Source organism: Leishmania martiniquensis, chromosome 34 (genome assembly GCF_017916325.1).
Source record: "Leishmania martiniquensis isolate LSCM1 chromosome 34, whole genome shotgun sequence".
NCBI classification, from domain to species: Eukaryota; Euglenozoa; class Kinetoplastea; order Trypanosomatida; family Trypanosomatidae; genus Leishmania; species Leishmania martiniquensis.
In genome coordinates, this window is record NC_090169.1 from 1098865 (window position 1) to 1116284 (window position 17420).

The 17420-nt window shown below is 54.5% G+C and overlaps 2 protein-coding genes across 2 annotated transcripts; both read left to right on the forward strand.

The window, feature by feature from the left end:
• Positions 1-13058: 13058 nt before the first annotated feature.
• LSCM1_02297 (uncharacterized protein) lies at positions 13059-14327 on the forward strand (the record flags this gene model as incomplete). Its single annotated transcript, XM_067319880.1, has 1 exon — positions 13059-14327. The coding sequence occupies one exon, from the start codon at positions 13059-13061 to the stop codon at positions 14325-14327; it is 1269 nt and encodes a 422-aa protein (XP_067175255.1).
• Positions 14328-14919: 592 nt separating this feature from the next.
• On the forward strand, positions 14920-15987 carry LSCM1_02298 (uncharacterized protein; the record flags this gene model as incomplete). Its single annotated transcript, XM_067319881.1, has 1 exon — positions 14920-15987. The coding sequence occupies one exon, from the start codon at positions 14920-14922 to the stop codon at positions 15985-15987; it is 1068 nt and encodes a 355-aa protein (XP_067175256.1).
• Between the last annotated feature and the right edge of the window lie 1433 nt (positions 15988-17420).

The window sequence follows — 17420 nt, forward strand, 5'->3', positions numbered from 1 at the left end:
TGGCGGATAGCGATGGTGCGGGTGTATATTTCTCTGTCTCGTAACACACACACACACAAAAACACGCATTGACTTCTTATCTGTGTGAATTTTTTTTGCTTCCCCCTCCACTTGGTCTCAACCACGTGCGCACACGTATCTCTCGTGGTTGCCTCCTTTTTTCCTCGCCCATGCCGCGCCATCTCTGACGTTGCCTTGTTGAGCACAAGCACACAGGCGCACCTCTCCCTCGTCTTCCATTCCTGTTTTGTATGTTTGTGTGTGTGCGTGTATGTGCTTTGCCTTTGTTCCCTGCCTCTTCCTGTGTTCGACGAGCTCTCTCACTTCCGTTTGTCGGATCTTTTCTCTTTCCCTCTCTCGCGTTTCTTCGTCTGTTTTTTTTTGCCTTTGTCAATCCTCTTCGGTCTCTCCCCCACCGCTTCGCCTCCATTTCGCTCCCCTTTGTGCCTCTCTCGTGCAGTGTTTCTGTGTCTCGTTTTACCCTCCTCCTCCCCCCTATTTGGTGTTTGTCAACATCGAAGGGAGACGGAGGAGTTCAGCCGTTGACGGTGACAATGGCGGTGGTGACGCGACAAAGGCTTCCGTTGCGTTGTCGTATTTGTTCTTTTTTTTTCTCTGTCAGGTAGTGTAGCGCTAAGAGTGTTTTTGTTTTCCTGTCCCCCTTCCCTTCAGGAAAGATGCGCTGCCACGTTTCTTCTCCATGTACTTTTCCCGGTGTATCTGCGTTAGTGGCGTCATTTTTCTTTCTCTCTGACTACCTCTCATGCTACTCGCGCGTGTGAGCAGCCCCACCTCCCTCACCTCTATGAAAAGGCGGCTGAAGTCCTCCCCACCCTTCCCCCTTCCCCCACACCTACCATGCCGTAGCATGTCTCTTTTATACGCTGTGGGGGAAGGGAGGGGAGGAGGAGGAGGAGCAGGAGAAAGGATATTCCTCTGCATATCTGTGGTGCTGACGTCGTTTGCTTCTCTTTTGGTTGCTCTCCCTGTCGGCATACGTGTAGGTGCACGTTTGGTCGTGTGCCCCCCTCCCCCCTCCCTCTCTCTGTCTCTGTGTAGCGTCAGTACTCGCCACCGCATTTGCCAAGCGCCGCCTCTCTTCTCGGTCGCGTTTCCCTGCGTGCTCGTGCCGGCCTCCGTACGGCCACGCCGCCATCCGTCTTTGGTTCTCTTTCCCTCTTTTCACCCTCTCATTTTTCTGTGTTTCTCCGAAGCAAACGTGGCGCTGGAGTCTCTTTCTTTCCATAGCTGATTCGCCGTTTTCTTCCCCCTCCTCCAACATTTCCGCAACGGCGACGCATCGGAGATTGCGGAGCGACAGCAAACGACGACAGTTCATATCCATCGGTGCACACCTGCCCGGGGTATTGTTTCTGTGCGCGTCTGCCAACTGCAGAGTGTCCTCCTCTGTTAAGGTTTGTTTGTGTGTGTTTTGCTTGCGTCCTTTTCCCTATTCTTATGCTCTCCCACTCCCTCGCTCGCTCGCTCTCTCTCTTCTGCTGTGATGGTCTGCCCCCTCCTCCTCCTCCCCCCACCCCGCTGGCGTTTCGTCTTTTTCGGTGTGGAGGGTGGCTCCGTCTGCGCTTCGCTACTGCCGTACGCTTTTTGAGGCGGGTCGGACGTGGGAAAGGAAGGCAAAAAAGGGGGACAAAAACGGTGCTGCATAAGAGGATCTGACACGGCTTTAGCTCGATGGAGAGATGCACGTACCGAAGAGCGGAGATGCGTGCACACATGCACACAGGACATGAATGCAGTGGAGCTCCTTGATCGTTTCATGAGAGAGGCGGAGTGGCAAGGGTTTCCGTTGTGACAAAGTTTGGAGCCATAGTGGTCCTCGCTGACGTCATCCACCTCTTCCATCGCGGAAGCTATGACGCTCTCTCTCTCAAAGGCGTCTGTGCTCGAGTGCTGTTTCTCCATGAGCTTTCCATGCACATAGAGAGGGAGACGCGAGATGAGAGGAGGAAATTCTCGGCATTCCAGGCTATTTTTTTCTGTTTTTTTTTTTTTGCGTTATGAAAGAGCAGAAAGGCGTAACGGAGGCGTGCCTGTGGACTGACTGCCGTGCGAATACAGCCCATTCAGCCATCCACCCACCCATCCCCACACACCTACGCGATCTGCCGCACATTAGAGAACGACATCCTACCGACGGCAACCGCTTGAGACAGCGCACGCTACGTCTTCTTAGCCTTCTCTCTTTCCTGTCGTCATCTTCAGCGCGGCTGCGTTATTTACACGGCCTTTTAGGCTTCTTCTTCATTTTGTTTTCCCCGTTTGGACTTCTCCTCTCATCCCACAGCCTCCCACACACGCGCCACATCTCATACACACCCCACAAAAAAGGAAAACGAATCCTGTCACCGTGTCTTCCCCCTTTGTTTTTCCATTTTCACACAGGATTTGTTCATTTTTTCACTTTCTCTTTATCGCGCACTCCCCCCTCCCCCACTCTCCCCTCTTCTTCTTCGCTTAGTGTTTGCGTGAGTGCCTATCGCTCCTTTTGTCTGACCGATGCCCTGTTTAAGTTTACGTGCTTTTCCTCTTTCGGTGCGCACTAGTGTGGCTCCTCGGATCTGCGAGACTCTTCGTCGTTCTCTGTCTTCCGCCCGTTTTTTTTCGCCCGCATTCCTTTTTCCATCAGCTTTTTCCCTTTCGCATGTGTGGACGGCAGTGAAGGCATGGCGTAGGCAGTGAGTGCCGAAGGCTGACTCTGGCGCTCTTTTCTGCGTGGCCTTCTCTTCTCCATCCTGAGCCGGCAAGCCGGTGCAAGAGTGTCATTGCAAGCACCCTTTTTTGTTTGTGTTTGCAATTTTCTTGCCAGCTCACAAAGCACAGCGTTGCGACCCGATCGGTGTAGGCGGTCGATTGTTTTCCTCTTTTTTTGTGCCCCAGTGCAGAAGGTTGGCAGGACAGGCCGCTCCAAGCTTTCGTCTACACACCAAGGCAAACATATACGTGTACGTATACTTTTGTATGAAACACACTTTATTCCTGCCGGGGCGGTCATGGTGTAAACGACATGGTCGCACACACATACACACACACATCACCCCTGAAGCCGGATCCACTGAAATGAATATGCCCACTCACGAAAGGCCGCCCTGTGACCTCCCTCCCTTTCTGCCACCTCCTGCTCCCCTCTCTCCATCTCTGACGCCGGCGACGGCTTGAGCGTATCCCTACATATCTTGCTCTCGAGGATGAGTCGTGAAATGAAGGCGAGAAAGAGGGGAGAGACAGGGCACTGAAGAAAGAAAAAAAAACGCTACGATGGCCTCTGCGAGGGAAACGAAAAGCGAGAGGGAGAGATGGATGTGCATCCCTGAGCGCCCAACGAAGGAAAGAGGAGTCCGTGATAGATTCTAAAAAAAAGGAGCGGCCGTGAAGGGAAAACAAGGAGCGAAAGAGAATTGCGCGCGAACAAAACGAAAATCAAGTGCAATATCTGAAGGTGGCGCTTATAGCACCGCTTACTGGTATTTCCATCTCGACAAGAGATGAAAGGCGCTTCATTTCCTTCTTTCCTCTACGCATGCGTATATGTAGCTGCACGGCGAAAAGGGCTCTTTTTTTTTCATCCTCTTGGCTGCTTCCTGTTGTTTTTTTGTTGTTTTCTCTGTGTGTGTGTGTGTCGCATCTCATATGGTAGCAAGCGGTCGAGCGCGGAAGCGAAGCAAGTGGGTGGCTGCGTAATGAGAAGAATCTGGGCCACGTAGGGCGACAGCGAAGGAAGCTTATCGAAGTAAAAAGATTAGACTCCGCTTGCTCGCTTCTCTTGCCGCTCTCTCCCTCTCCTTTTTTCTCCTACCCTTAGCGGACAGTAAAGCAATAGTGCTGTGTGCTCGTGATTTACCTTCGCATGCGCCGGCAGCTGAACACCTCTTCAACTCAAGCGAGAGAAGCAATCTCTTAGAGGACATATCACCAGTGTGCGGCTCATACCGTGTCGTGGGGCTGAGCAGCAACGTCTTGTGTGAGTATATATATATATGTATATCGCCTCCGTGTTCCACTGTGTTTTTTTTTCGTTTTCGAGTTCCCTCGATTCGCCCTCCCTTCCTGCCCCTTCCTCAAGCGGAGCGCAAAACAAGGAGAGCAATGCTGCACCGTTTCACTGTTTCTTTTCGTTTGTTCGGCTTCTCCTAACCATTTTGCCATCGGCCTGTGGTCTTGTGTGCCCGCATGGGAGGCTGTTGCATATGAGGAGCAGCGGAGGCTACTAGTACATGGGAGGAAGACAAAGCGCGCGAACTCAAGGGCGGGTTCAGGTGAACGAAAGGGGGGGAGTGGGAATGTATTTGGCAGGACACAAAAAAAGAAAAACGGTCAAACCACACGATGCCACTTGTTCGCTGTGCTTCTTGTTCTCCCTGGCGGTAGCCTCTCTGGTCATCTCTCTCTCTCTCTCTCTCTCGATCGGCTTCGTATGGCCTCGTTAGCCTTTGTGTGGCTGTATTTCATCTGTATTTGCCTCTCCTACTGCATTTCTCGTCGCTGTCGTCATTCGGCCGCTTTTGGTCCTCCTCTTCGTTCTCTTTGCGGCTTTGGTGCCCTCCCTCCCCCCTTAGGCGGGACCCCCCTCAGCCTCCCCCCTTCGGCATTTTTTTCTCCCGCCCGTGCCGTTTTTCGTGTGTGAGGCGTGGCCGCGACACGCTATACACAGAACGAAAGCAACCACGGCTCGCATCGGCAGCACTTGACGCCGTAAGAAAAGGGGGGCGTGCAACACGACCGTGCAGGGGCACCAAAGCATACACAATATGAGACATCGGTTTTTACGCCCTCCATTCAACACTCGCGTGATGAGGCGTAGTGATTTTGCGTTTCTTCTTCGTTCTTTTGTTTCGCGCTCTTCAGTGCGTTTCACTCGTGCTTTTTCTTTTTTTTTTAGGTTCGTTTTCGCCTTCTTCGCTCACATGTTCGCCTGGTAGTCTCTGGTTTCCCAAGACGTCTTTTCAGCATCTCCTGCCTCTTGCCCGACATCTCTTGTGCGCTGATTTGCTCCTCCCAAGTTGTGGGCGTGGGCTGCCTAACTGCTCTTTGTGCGCCCCCACTCCCCACTCCCCCCTCCCCCCACACCCGTCAGCGCGCCTCCTTTCTGTCGGTTGCTAGGCACAGGCGGATAGCCATAGAGAGTTGAAAAAACGGGCCTGAACTGACGTATGTGTCGAGGTGCGTCTGCGCGGGCGCCATGTGTGCGGTTCCCCTCTCGCTCCTGGCAAGCTTCCCCTCATTCGGTCACGCCCTCCATGTCACTATCCACAGTTCCGCGTTTCTCTTGGGATGGAAAAGTGGGCTGTGGTGGTCGCAAGGAGCAGCGCGGCTTTCCCTCTTCTTCCTATCCTTCTCACTCGGCCATCTCTGCTTCTTTGAATCGGCGTATTCGCTCTTTCTCTCCACTACAGAGGCTGGCGCACGTACGAGCGGGGAAGAAAAGGCCGATTCATGAACTCCAGTGCCTGCTAAAATGCCGCACGAACCGTTTTATGTCCGCTAACCCATGGTGTCTGCTTCCTCCTAACACACACACTCACACACAAATACATACACACAAAAGTAGAGAAGAGGCGATGTCCTTCATCACGATCACACGGCGCACGCGTTTTATTGCGTGCTCGTATGTTTCTTTACGCTTTCTTTCCCCTTTTTTCTTTGCGCTGAGGGTTTTCGATAATTGCTCGCTCGTGCTGTGTGGTGTAAAGGCGTATGCTTGCGCGCCTTCCCAAAAGGATGACGACAGTCGACGCGGGAAAATAATAATAAGAGGTAAAGAAACGCACGCGTAAGGTGTCGTGCCTGCCGTAGTCGTATTGGAAAGCAACTGTACACCGCAGCATCTATAGCGATTGTGGCTCCTTTGTGACGAGGGAAATGGCCACAGAAAGTACAGGGAGAGCCGTGGCGCGATGAGCATCTGAGGTGGTGTGTCAGCCCGCATCAAACGCGCATAACCTCCTTAGAGGCCAAGTCCCCTTTCCTCGGTTTGATCGAATCTCAACCCCCTCCTCTTTTTTTCTCCTTTTTTCCGTCAACGAGTGGGATGACAGACGTAACGCTGCTGGATGCGGCACAGGGGTGTACCTGCTTGTGTGTCTGGCGCATCTTCGCATGCCACCGTTGTGAGTAAGGCCTTTTTCGCTCTTTCGCATTGATTCCCTTTCCGCCTTTGCATCGTGTCGCGCTGTTTCCGTTTGCTCCTCTCTGTTCCTCACATGGCGGTCTTCGGCGTGCTCTTGGCGCACGCGTGCTTCGGTGTCCTTCGGTGCCAAATCGGTCGTGCGGCTGTCCGTCCTTTTTCGCCTCTGACCACACCCGTCCCGCCCCCTCCCCTTTCTATTTTTTGTTTGTGCTTTTTTTCTTCGTCGTTCCCTTTGATGATTTGTGAAATTATCGTAACGCCTTTGTTTCTTTTTTTTTTTCAGGTCTTCGTTCTCTGTATGCCACTCTTTCCCTTCCCCTTCCCTCTGTTTCGTTCAGTGAAGGCGATGCACCCACGACTCGCGAACTCCCCATGTCCCCGGTGTGACCATGATGTAGACAGAGAGAGAGGAGGTTGCGAAGGGAGAGGAAAGAGAGTAGCAGCAGCAACATTTATAGGGAAAAAGACGAAGCATATTTCGGCATGCGCTCATGTACGCGGGGAAGTGCTTCTTTCGCACCACTTTTTTTTGCTTCTTTTTTGTCATGTTTTTCTTTTTCTTTTGCGCTCTTTCCTCGAACTGAGCCCTTTTCTTTTTTTTCTCTCGTTCTTCGTAGCCTCAGCTCAACTTTTTCCTGTTCTTGAGCTGTTTGGCGTCTACTCTTTCTCTTCTGTTCACTTCTTCCCCCTTCCCCTCCTCCCCCCACATACACAACCACTGCAAGCAACTTTCGCGTATTTATGCTTTCGCTTTCGTTTTTTCTTCTCGTTATCTTTTTCGCTCTCCTTCTCTGCGTCTGCGTGTGTGTTTTTTTTTCGCGTTTGTGGTTGTGCATTTCTCACATCTTTTTTTCTCTTTCTTCTCTTCTGGTTCTTTTATCCTCTTTCGATAGCGAAAAATGGTTTTCTCTTCTCTCACACGCACTCTCCATCGGGCATTGCTCATCTTCTGTTTTTCTTTATATTTCGTTTCGTTTGGTGATCGTTTTTTTTTCTTTTAGTTTGTCTCCCTCTCTTTTCTCGCTCATTCCCTTCCCTTTTTTTCCTTTTTCTCTCCCTTCTATACTCACTCTCTTCCACAATCCTCCACTCCATTTCTGTCCCTCCCCCTCTTCTTTTTGTGTTCATTTCTCCTCCTCGTCAAAAAAGGCCCTTAAAGAGAAAAAAGAATCTCTCGTGTTTTACTCTTTTTTCGTGTTCAGTTTCCTTTTTTTTGCTTTACTCCTCCTTCCCTTGCCCACCGGCTCCTATGCTGCCTGCATCGACACACACCAACGCCACCGCTGCTACTCTGCGCCGTCGTGGCCCTGATAGCAGCGGCGAACGCATGGTCGATAGTGCAGCGACAACGGCACTCCTTGATCACAGACGGACGCAGATACACACTGCACAGTGGGGAAAAGAAATGTGGAGCACTCTTTCAAGTGCCCGGGCCTTTGGTGTGCGAGAGGAAAGGCATGCGAACAAGTTTGCCCCTTTTCCCATCTTCCATCTGAGTCGATCTGTATGTGGTGTAGGATTCATCAAGGTGTTTGACATGCGCATGAACCGTATCGCGCTAGTCATCTTACCTGATCTTTTGCGCCATGCGCGCAACTTGAAGAGAACGCGGCCCGTGCCACACTTTTCCTTTCTCCTTTTCTATATCACCCTACTGACGAAGGGGCACCCTCTTCTGGACCTTTTTATCGCTCCGTGCTCTTGGTGGAGCTTGAGCGTCCCCCTTCTTTTTTTTATAAGCTTTGTATTGTCCATCGAAATGTTCTTCGTTTTGATTTCGCGCGCTTTGTGAGGCACGCCATCGCCCGCACTTTCATCTCTAACGGAGCATCTCCTTCCTACTCCTGCTGCCTCCGCCGTTTTTTCTTTTGGCCCTTCCTTTCCTTGTTGTCATCACCCACTTCCTTCGTTTGATGGAGTTCTATGGCCAAGAGAAAAAAAGACACCGATCTCCTCGCCTTCCACCACATTCTGCTTTCTCTCAGCGATGCCTCTCTGTTCTATTACTGTAACAAAAAAAACACAACCACATGTACGTTATTGACCGCATCCGCGCTTGCCGTTGTATGCGTCTGCGCTTTCTTACCACCACCACCACCTCTGCCCCCGCCTCTTTTCTTCTTCCTCTTTCCATTTTTCATTGTTGCAGGCGGTATCTGTTTGGATAGAGAAAAAAAAAGGAATACGTTTATTCCCCCCCGGGTCAGCATCGCAGGAGAAAGTGCCACACGATCGGAAAGGCAATAGAAGAGAGGGAGGAGTAGGCCGGGGTGGCGGGACTTTTTCCCCTCATCTTTTCTAGGCGCCTGTGCCTCTGCCTCTGAGTGCGCGAGACATTGTGGGAACGGTGTCAGCCCGAAATAGGCAAAGCTTGAAGAGGAAGAAGTCTTATCGGCGGGAAGGAAAGGTTATAGCGGAGGGGGAAGGTGAGACACCGAGGCACTCCGAACAACAACGACAGCAGCGATGAGAAGAAATAGAGGAGACTGTTGAAAAGTGAGAAAAAGGAGCTTGAAGACGTCTTCTTTGTGGACATCATGCCCCGATGTCTCCATAAACTCCCCTCTGTATTTTTTTCTTAGCCACCTCTTCCGTTGCCTCTCTCTTTCAGCCCCTCCCTAACACCTTTCACCTTTTTTCCCTATGCAGCACTGTCCCCCTTCCCTCTCCCCGGCTCATTTACTGCGTTCCCGCTTTCTTTTTGAGAGGCATCAGTGGCGTGGCCTCACTATACCTTTTTTTCGCTCTTCCACACTGTTTGTTCATCGATCTGCTTCTTTTGTTTTCCGAGTTTGCGCGTGTCGTCGACAAGCGCTTGAATCCTTTTTGTGACCATTTCTCACCCTCACCACGCGTAGCTTCGTTTCTCTTCGCTCCGTCCCCTCCGCAAGCCCTGCTTCTCTCCCCTCTTTGCCGGTTTGCTTTCGTTGTTCTGTCGCTGCTTAGACCGTTGCTGTCAAAGCACCTGCGCGATGCAGCTCAACGATCCGCGTGGAGGAGGAAAGTGCCTCGGTGCCGAAAGTGGTGAGTGGCGCCCGACTCCACCGCCTCCACGAAGAGAGCGGACGACGATAGCGCGTTGTGATTGGCGAACCGCTCGATGACGAGCGTGCAAAGCAGAGAGAGAACAGGGGCGACAGCGCGCGAGTTTCAGAGTGCTGCGCCGGCCCCAGCCACGATGCCCAGCCAGAGGTGTGCCTGGTGGGGAGGGCGAAACGCCCATGTGGTCCCACCAGCCAGGACCTCGTGGCGCCTCGGCAGCGACACTGCGACTTTCGCGGTAGGACTGATAGCTTGGCGGATGCCCAGTACGACCTGTTGCGGCGCCCCATCGGGCAGAAATGCTTATGGGCCGCTCTGGACGCAAAACAAAAGCCATGCCATGGGGAGCGGCTCTTGAGGAGCCATGCGCGTTGCCCGATGCTCGTATGCTCTCGTGCATGCTCATCTACGGTCCTTCAAGCGCGGGTCTGGAAGGATGGAGGAAGTGCTGGAACGTCCTCTCCCCTTCCCTCTCCGGAGTAGTCGCAGATGGTGCAGATGCATTGAGGACGTTGACCACCGCCCCCACCCTCCAAGCGCGCCTTGCGCGCGCGGGTAGTGAGGGAGAGAGGGACCGCTAGGAAAAAGAGTCTGAAGGAGAATAGGAACAGGGGTTGGCGCTTGGCGGCACCTTTTTTTCTCTCTTTGCCTCTTGTTCGCGGGGGTGGTAGACACCGCAGCGGGCGCGTGGTGCCTGAGGGCGCGGTGCCCACGCTCTGTGGGGGATGCCATGCGAGCCCCTATGCCCTACTGATCCCGAGCCGCTTGTGGTGACGACGAGGTGGAGGAGGGGAGTCTACAGCGTAAGAAACTCAAAGCGATGCGTCGGAGCGGCGCGCGGCCGTGAAGAGGCTCGCGTGAATCATGGAGCGAAGGAGGTATCGGCGCGACTGAAGCGCAAGCCGCGCGGCCCTCACTCTGCCCACCGCTGCCGAGGGGGCCTGAGCTGCCCCGAGAGGGGTGGACTCCGGTGGCGACCGGCACATGCAAGGGGGCTGCTGTGGGGCGGCCCGGGAGGCGGCATGCGCGTGTGGCCGGCACCCGAGACTGTGGGAGGCCGCGGCGGTGGGGCGGCGCTGACCCGCGCGCGGTATGATAGGGGGGTCAAGATGCGAACAAAAAAGAGTGTCTTCCTATCGTGGGTGCCGTCTCTGATCGGACCGAGCCCATTGTGTTTTGGTAAAGTCATCGAGTGCATTCTTTATTCTATTTTGTGTGTGAGGGCTGTGCAGGTTTCTTTTTCTTTTCGTACTGTTTTCTCCTTCATAGGGTAAACGTGCACCACTCGCCCAGACCATTCCGGGCCTTCGCTTCTTGTCCCTTTATGGGTACTTGCCGTCTGCAGCAAGCATTGCGGTGCCGTATTGAGGTTATCAAAAACCGCCTGCGCACCTTCCTGATGCACCTCTCTGCGTTTTTTTTTCTCCTCTTGAGCCTTCTTGACCTACGTCTCGTACATATTTCGCTCTGATGTTAAGCAGGACAGGGTGTGCACGTGCGCGTGAACCCGATACCTGTGCTTTGTGCGGATGTATATGTCTTTGTTCGGCTGCTGCATACCTTTTCTTTCACGTATCCTTTTTTCTTTTTTTTTTGTGTTCCTGTTCATGTTGCAGAGCTGGGGCCCTACTCGTTCATCTTTCCCTCTGCGACAAACGTACCCTCCGACATCGTATGACTCTACGCTGAACCTCTTTCGGTATCGTCGATGCCGGCGACCCACGTGCGCTGTTTTTACCTCTTCTTTTTGTTTGTTCGTGGTATATATATATATACAACCTCTTCTTTTCGCACGCACACGCGGGCGAGTCCCTCTCGTCTTCCATCAATGTTTTCGGCTGGATGAACTCGCACCCTTTTGTTTACGCCTCCTGACGAATGTTTATCTGTGATGCATCGCCGCCGTGGAGTCGGCGCGGCGCTCACCGTCAGTGACCCTCTAGCCCTCCTTCCACCTTCGACACCCATCCATACACACACACACACACAGTCCGCCCCCGTCTGCTCACTTTCTGCATTTCTGCACTGTGAAAATCGCCAAGCGTGGCAAGCCTTTAAAAAAGGAGAGAGGGAGGGGGCGTAGGGGTAGCAGAGACGCGCGATTGAGAAAAAAAAGAGGCGAAACACCTGTGAGTCCCTCTCGTATCTGAGCAAAGGCAAAGCAGAAACGATTTTACTGTGTTATCCACGCGCTGTCCCCACTGTAGTGTGTGTGCGTGTGCATCTGATGTGCTCTTTATTATTATGTATTTTTGGTGTGTCTGTCTTTTAGGACCCGTCTTCTGCGTTTACTTGTTTGCCCCTCTTTTCTCTCTTGTCTTTTTTTCTTTTCGCACCGTTTGCTCCCCTCCCTCCCTCCCCCCTCTCATCTCTTTTTCCTTCATTTTCTTTCCCCCTTTTACCGGGTTACCGCCTGTCTCTTCTCTCGCCATGTTGCTCTCAGCGCTGTTTTCGTTTCGGTTTCTGTTGCGTGGTGTTTTCGCCGATGCCTCTCTCTCTCCCCCCTCTTTTGTTCTCATGAACTTGTCACCTCGTGTTGCTCTCGCTGTGTATGAGTGTAGACAATTTCTTTTTTTGTGCCTTCGATAGGAGGAAGGGGGGGGAAACGTATTCGCCATGGTAGGAACGGTTCCTCTATCGCCCTGCCTTGATGGCAGGAGCACTTTCGTCGAAGTGCCGAAGAAGGGGGCTTCATCCACAGGCAATAGCGGCCTCGTGCAACGAAGGAGGGCATCATCGATTCCACGCGCTACACCAGCGCACCCCTCTTTTGCCTTCTCTTTTCCTCCTCCTCCTCCCCTCTCCTCAGGTGCCCCACACCCTCTTCCGCCTTATCAGGAGCAGATGACCGAGCGGGGCTGGGGAGGGGGAGAAACGTTAAAAAAAGGAAAGGAAAAGAGGACTTGAAAGGCATCGGTCAACATTGATGAGAGACATGAAGTAAAGGGGTCAATAGGAAACGAGAGAGCGCGCGCGTCGGGAGCGGAATGGCTTCGTGTTTGTCAACGCGCGCGCCTGAACGGGAACGAGCACTTTCTCAGGCTGTGTTGGCGGAGTTGCTTTTCTTTTACTCCGTCGGCTTTGCTTTTGGTTAGCTGCATATGTGTGGCCGTGATGGAGTGGAGGGTAGAGATGCAGATCTCATCCATGATGGCCTCCCCTTCCCTTTCTATTCCCACGACTACCAACACGCACATATATATTTGTTTCTGCAATTTTCTTTTACCAGTCGTCCACTGACCTCTCTTTTGCTGCGCTTCTTCGCGTGTGTCCACCTTTGTGCTTTCGTCTCGTTTTTCGTTTCATGTTCGCTCTCCCACTTGACCGCCAAGAAGTGTCGGAGTGCTTCATATTAGCTCTCTGGCGCGCACTCTCTCTTCATTTCAAGGAACGTCAAAAGAAGGTCGAATGGTTGGCGCCGACGGGGATAGCGACAGCCCTCACCAAACGTGCGCTCAGGTGCGGGTCAGCGCTTAGACTACTTCCCTAAAAAAGCAAACGCGTCTGGGGCGGCTACGTAGACGGCTGCGGCATCTTCAGGCCGTATCACCTCCTCTTTCCCTGGCCTTCTCTTCGACATTTCCACCATTTCCGATGACGATGCTGAGGATGTGAATGTTTTCTCAGCCCCCGCCCCTCTCCCTCCCTCTCCCTATCTCTTTTCCTTCTCTGTCTGGGACTTGCCGCTCTCGCGCCCGATGCTGCGCAACGAGGGGCTTTTTAGCTTTTCCTCGGTCGTGCCTCGGGGCTAGCGGGACAGCGTGACCTCGCGGCGCCTTCTCAGCTGCCCAAAGCAAAGAAAGGGTCGAGACTACCAGAGCACCAAAATCTGTGCGCCTCGTCAGCACAACAGAGGAGGGAGAAGTCAAGGATGCCGGCTCCACGTCCAGAGCTGGAGAACCCGCCAGAGGTGTTCTACAACGCCTCCGAGGCTCGCAAGTACACTGTGAGCACACGCGTGCGAAAGGTTCAACGTGACATGACCCTGCGCGCGCTGGAGCTGCTCAACTTACCAAAGGATGAGGCAGCAGCCGCCGCCGGTTTGAATTGCTCGGCTTTACTGCTTGACATCGGCAGTGGCAGCGGCTTGAGTGGAGACGTGCTGACGGAGCAGGGCCACGTCTGGATAGGGGTGGATATCAGCCGTGATATGCTGCGCATCGCCAAGGAGGATGAACTAAATTACTACAACACTGGTGCGGCTCCGAAGGCAGCGGACGTGGAGGAGACGTTCTTGACGAGCAGTAGTAAGGCGCGCTTTGACACGAGTCACGTGAAATGGGGCCTCATCACTTCGGAAAATGACGAAGAAGAAGAGGCGAACGAATCGAGCGAGAGGCAAGGCGACGGCAGAAATGATGACGGCGCGTGTGGAGAGGAGCCCAGCGGTGCCGCAGCAAGTAGTGGCGTGCCCTCAGGGCCGCGCATGGTGGAGGTGCTGCTGGACGACATTGGTTCCGGACTCCCGTTTCGTCCTGGCGCGTTTGATGGCTGCGTCTCCATCTCGGTGTTGCAGTGGCTGTGCCACAGCACCAAGAAGGGCGAAGTGCCACAGCGGCGCCTGGTGGCGCTGTTCCAGTCTCTCTACAACGCCCTCCGCCGCGGCGCGAAGGCCGTCTTTCAGTTTTACCCGAGCGACCCCGAGCAGGTGCACATGATTACGCGGGCCGCGATGAAGTGCGGCTTCAGCGGCGGCGTTGTCGTCGATTTTCCCCACTCGGCACGCGCCAAGAAGTACTATCTTGTGCTGCAGGCAGGTCAGGTGCAGGGAGGGTTCGTGCCGCCACCTGCCTTGACATGTGAGATGGCCGACGACGACGCCGAGGACAGCGAGGTGGACTCCGCGTACGACGGCGAGGAGTCCTACGGCGGCGGAGAGGACAGCGACAGGAGCGACGAAGGACTTCACGGCGGGGAGAGTCGCAAGCGCATCCGCGTAGGAGGACGGGACGCGCAGCATCACAGCAAACGCGCTCGAGCGTCTTCTGCGCACGGTCAGAAACGCCGTCGCAAGGACAACCGTCCTGTCACCGGCACGCGCGAGTGGGTGCTGCTCAAGAAAGAGGAGCGGCGCCGGCGAGGCTATCAGACCACCGCGGACTCCAAGTATACGATGCGGCAGCGTAAGCCGCGGTTTTGAGACGAGGGGGGCGATGATGAAGGGCTCCTCTGGTCAGCGGGTGGGTGGGTGAGGGGTCAGCTGCCCCGACGAATCGCCGTGAGAGGGTGTTTCCGCTGAATGAGCGGCTCTTCTAAGAATACTTTGTTTCTCATTGGTCGACATCATTCACTAGTGCTTCGCTACTTGTTCGTGTCATCAGTGAAGCACTTACGGATGTGCTTGGCTCTGCCATGCTGCCCGGAGTCTCTGCTCTTTCACAGGTTCGCATGTGTGTGTTTGTAAAACCGTCATGACCGACACTGAAACGTCACCTCGTTTAATTTAAGCGGCTTCTCCAGCCACGACACAGACACAAAAGCAACAGTACGACTTTGATGGTAGAGGTTTGCACAACAGGCACAGCGGCTGAGGAGGCCTGTCGTGGCACACGACGTGCTCTTCTGCCGTCATCGTGGCGTGTGCATCCGCTACGCCGACGAGCTCCTTCTCTCTCCTCTCCGCCCACGAGGCGTTTTTTTTCCCTTTCGTCTCGAGTCGGGCGTAACGGCACCGGTGGCTGCGCCATATATTTATTTTCTGCTTTCTCTACGCCCCTCTTTGGCCGCCTCGGATGAGTCTCGTTTTGCGCCGCTTAACAGCTACCCCGTCCGCCGTCAAACGCTCTCTCCAGCATACCAGGGAATATCCACACCCAGCTACACACACACACACAGGCCCCACTGGCGGTAAATTATTCGTGACGCTTCCGTGGGTTTCTCTCAACTCGCGTTTGCCTCCTACTCGCCCCCATTTCCTCTTTTCAATGAACCTCGACGACGGGCCCGATGAGGGCAGCATCGCAGAGCCTCTGCCACAGGAGCAGCTGACAATGCTGCTCAGTGTGCAGGACTTTCAGAGAAAGGTCGCTCAAGACCCGGTGAACCTCTGCTGTGTGATCGTGACCAGCACTCTGTGCCGCCATTGCGGCATTCGCCGCATCTTGTACCCAAGAGTACCTGGCCTCAACGCGAAGAGCAGCGAAAACGAAGACGGCGAAAGCGAGGACGAGGACGGTGAAGACACGTACGGCGATGAAGATGGATCGCAGGCCGACAGTGGCGCGGGGAGCAGTGCCCTCGCCGGCCATTTCTACCGCGACATTGTGCAGCACCTAGTCCGCAATAGAGACACAGCGCCTCAGCGCCGGAACGTGCGCTTCTTTCACGTGTGCGCATGTATGGAGGAGGAAACGTGTATCGACTTCTTCATTGCGGAGGACCCCGCGTACAGTTTGCTCAACAAGCAGCCCACCACGCAAGAGGTGGCGCTGCTGCACAAAAAGGCCCATCAGCAGCTCACGGAGCTCCTGAACTTGCTAGAGGTGCACAGCACGCCAACAATGCGCTTCTTCCTTGCTGGGCAGTCGCTGCGTTATACAGCAATGCCATCAGGCTGCAGCGGCGCAGCGGCGCTGACGAATGTGACCGCGGAGACCGATACTCTGCAGGCCACCGGAGCAAACTGGATCAAGTGGTCCCAAGTGTTGCAAAACGCGGTTGTGGTGCGCAACGAGGTGATGCGAGAGTACGACACAGAGGAGCGGGAGAAAGCGCGGGCTGCGCGGGCGGAGGCACGTCGACAGGCCCGACTTCAGCGCAAAAAGCAGGCGATTGCGGACGAGGACGAAGAAGACGACTAGAGGACGCAGAACGTGCACAGATGGCAAGGGTGAGGGTGGGGTCGCGGCGACGTAGTACGGCGACCGCAGACACTAAGGAGACCGCCTAGCTTGCCCCTCTCTCCTCAGCGAGCATCGAGGCCTACTCGCCTTTCCCTGTGAAGCTCGACCTGCTCGCCTCGTTTGCAGGCGTCTGCTTTTTTTTCCTTTGCTCGTGTGTTTACCCATGAAGAACATGCCGTCTCGGCGTTGAAGAGGCCGAATGGCAGCAGATGTAGACTAGTTTGTATTCACGCAAAGTGTTTGGCCCCCACGTCAACGTGCTGGATGTTTTGCTGCCGTGAAGGTGGTGGTGTGGGCAACCCTGATGAAGAGCAAAAAAGAGAAAAACGGCCCCCAGTGTGGCGCATCATTCCCCAAAGGCCAGAGAAGAGGTATGCCAAGCGCGATACGCAAGGCGAACTGTACCGTGTGACGAATGCAAAACAGCAATAAGAAACCTCCTGTGCGGCAGCCCCTCCGCACTGTGTGCCGTCGACAGTTGCAGCGACGGCAGCTCGAAGTGAGGAGCGCCGACGATGATGGCAAGGCTTACAGCATCCACGATGCCGATGGGCATACCCGATCATAGCCTCAGCGCCAAGGGAACCGTGAGATTGTTTCGCCTGACGTTTCGGACCCCTCCCCGCCATACACGTGAGGACCTCCCGGCTGTGTCGACATTCTGTAAGCCTGCATGATCAGGCCTTTTCGCAGTTTTGCTTGGACACTCTCCAGGGCCTTCTCGACACGCGTATGCCGCACACCTTAGAGCACAAGAACCAGTTGCTTAGTACGAGCATCCGCGACTGGTCATGGTCAGAAACGCGGCATTGCACCACGTTTTTGCTGTTGGGAGCCTTTTTCAGAGGAAGGGGAGGGGTGAAGGGGGGGCGCCGTCTACAGTGAACGCTGTCTTCTCTCTTTTCTTTTCCACCACGGGCTGAAATCGCTTCTGATGCGCATGCGTTTGATCTTCGTGGCGGCAGCTTTGCAGTTCATCACTTGCGCTTTTCAACTTCGGTTCGCGTATTTCTGTCGTTTTGGACTGCTTTGCTCCTTTTTTTCCTTGGTAGCCGGTGCGGTGACCGGGTGACAGGGCACGGCGACACCGCAGCGGGCGCGTGGTGCCTGAGGGCGCGGTGCCCACGCTCTGTGGGGGATGCCATGCGAGCCCCTATGCCCTACTGATCCCGAGCCGCTTGTGGTGACGACGAGGTGGAGGAGGGGAGTCTACAGCGTAAGAAACTCAAAGCGATGCGTCGGAGCGGCGCGCGGCCGTGAAGAGGCTCGCGTGAATCATGGAGCGAAGGAGGTATCGGCGCGACTGAAGCGCAAGCCGCGCGGCCCTCACTCTGCCCACCGCTGCCGAGGGGGCCTGAGCTGCCCCGAGAGGGGTGGACTCCGGTGGCGAC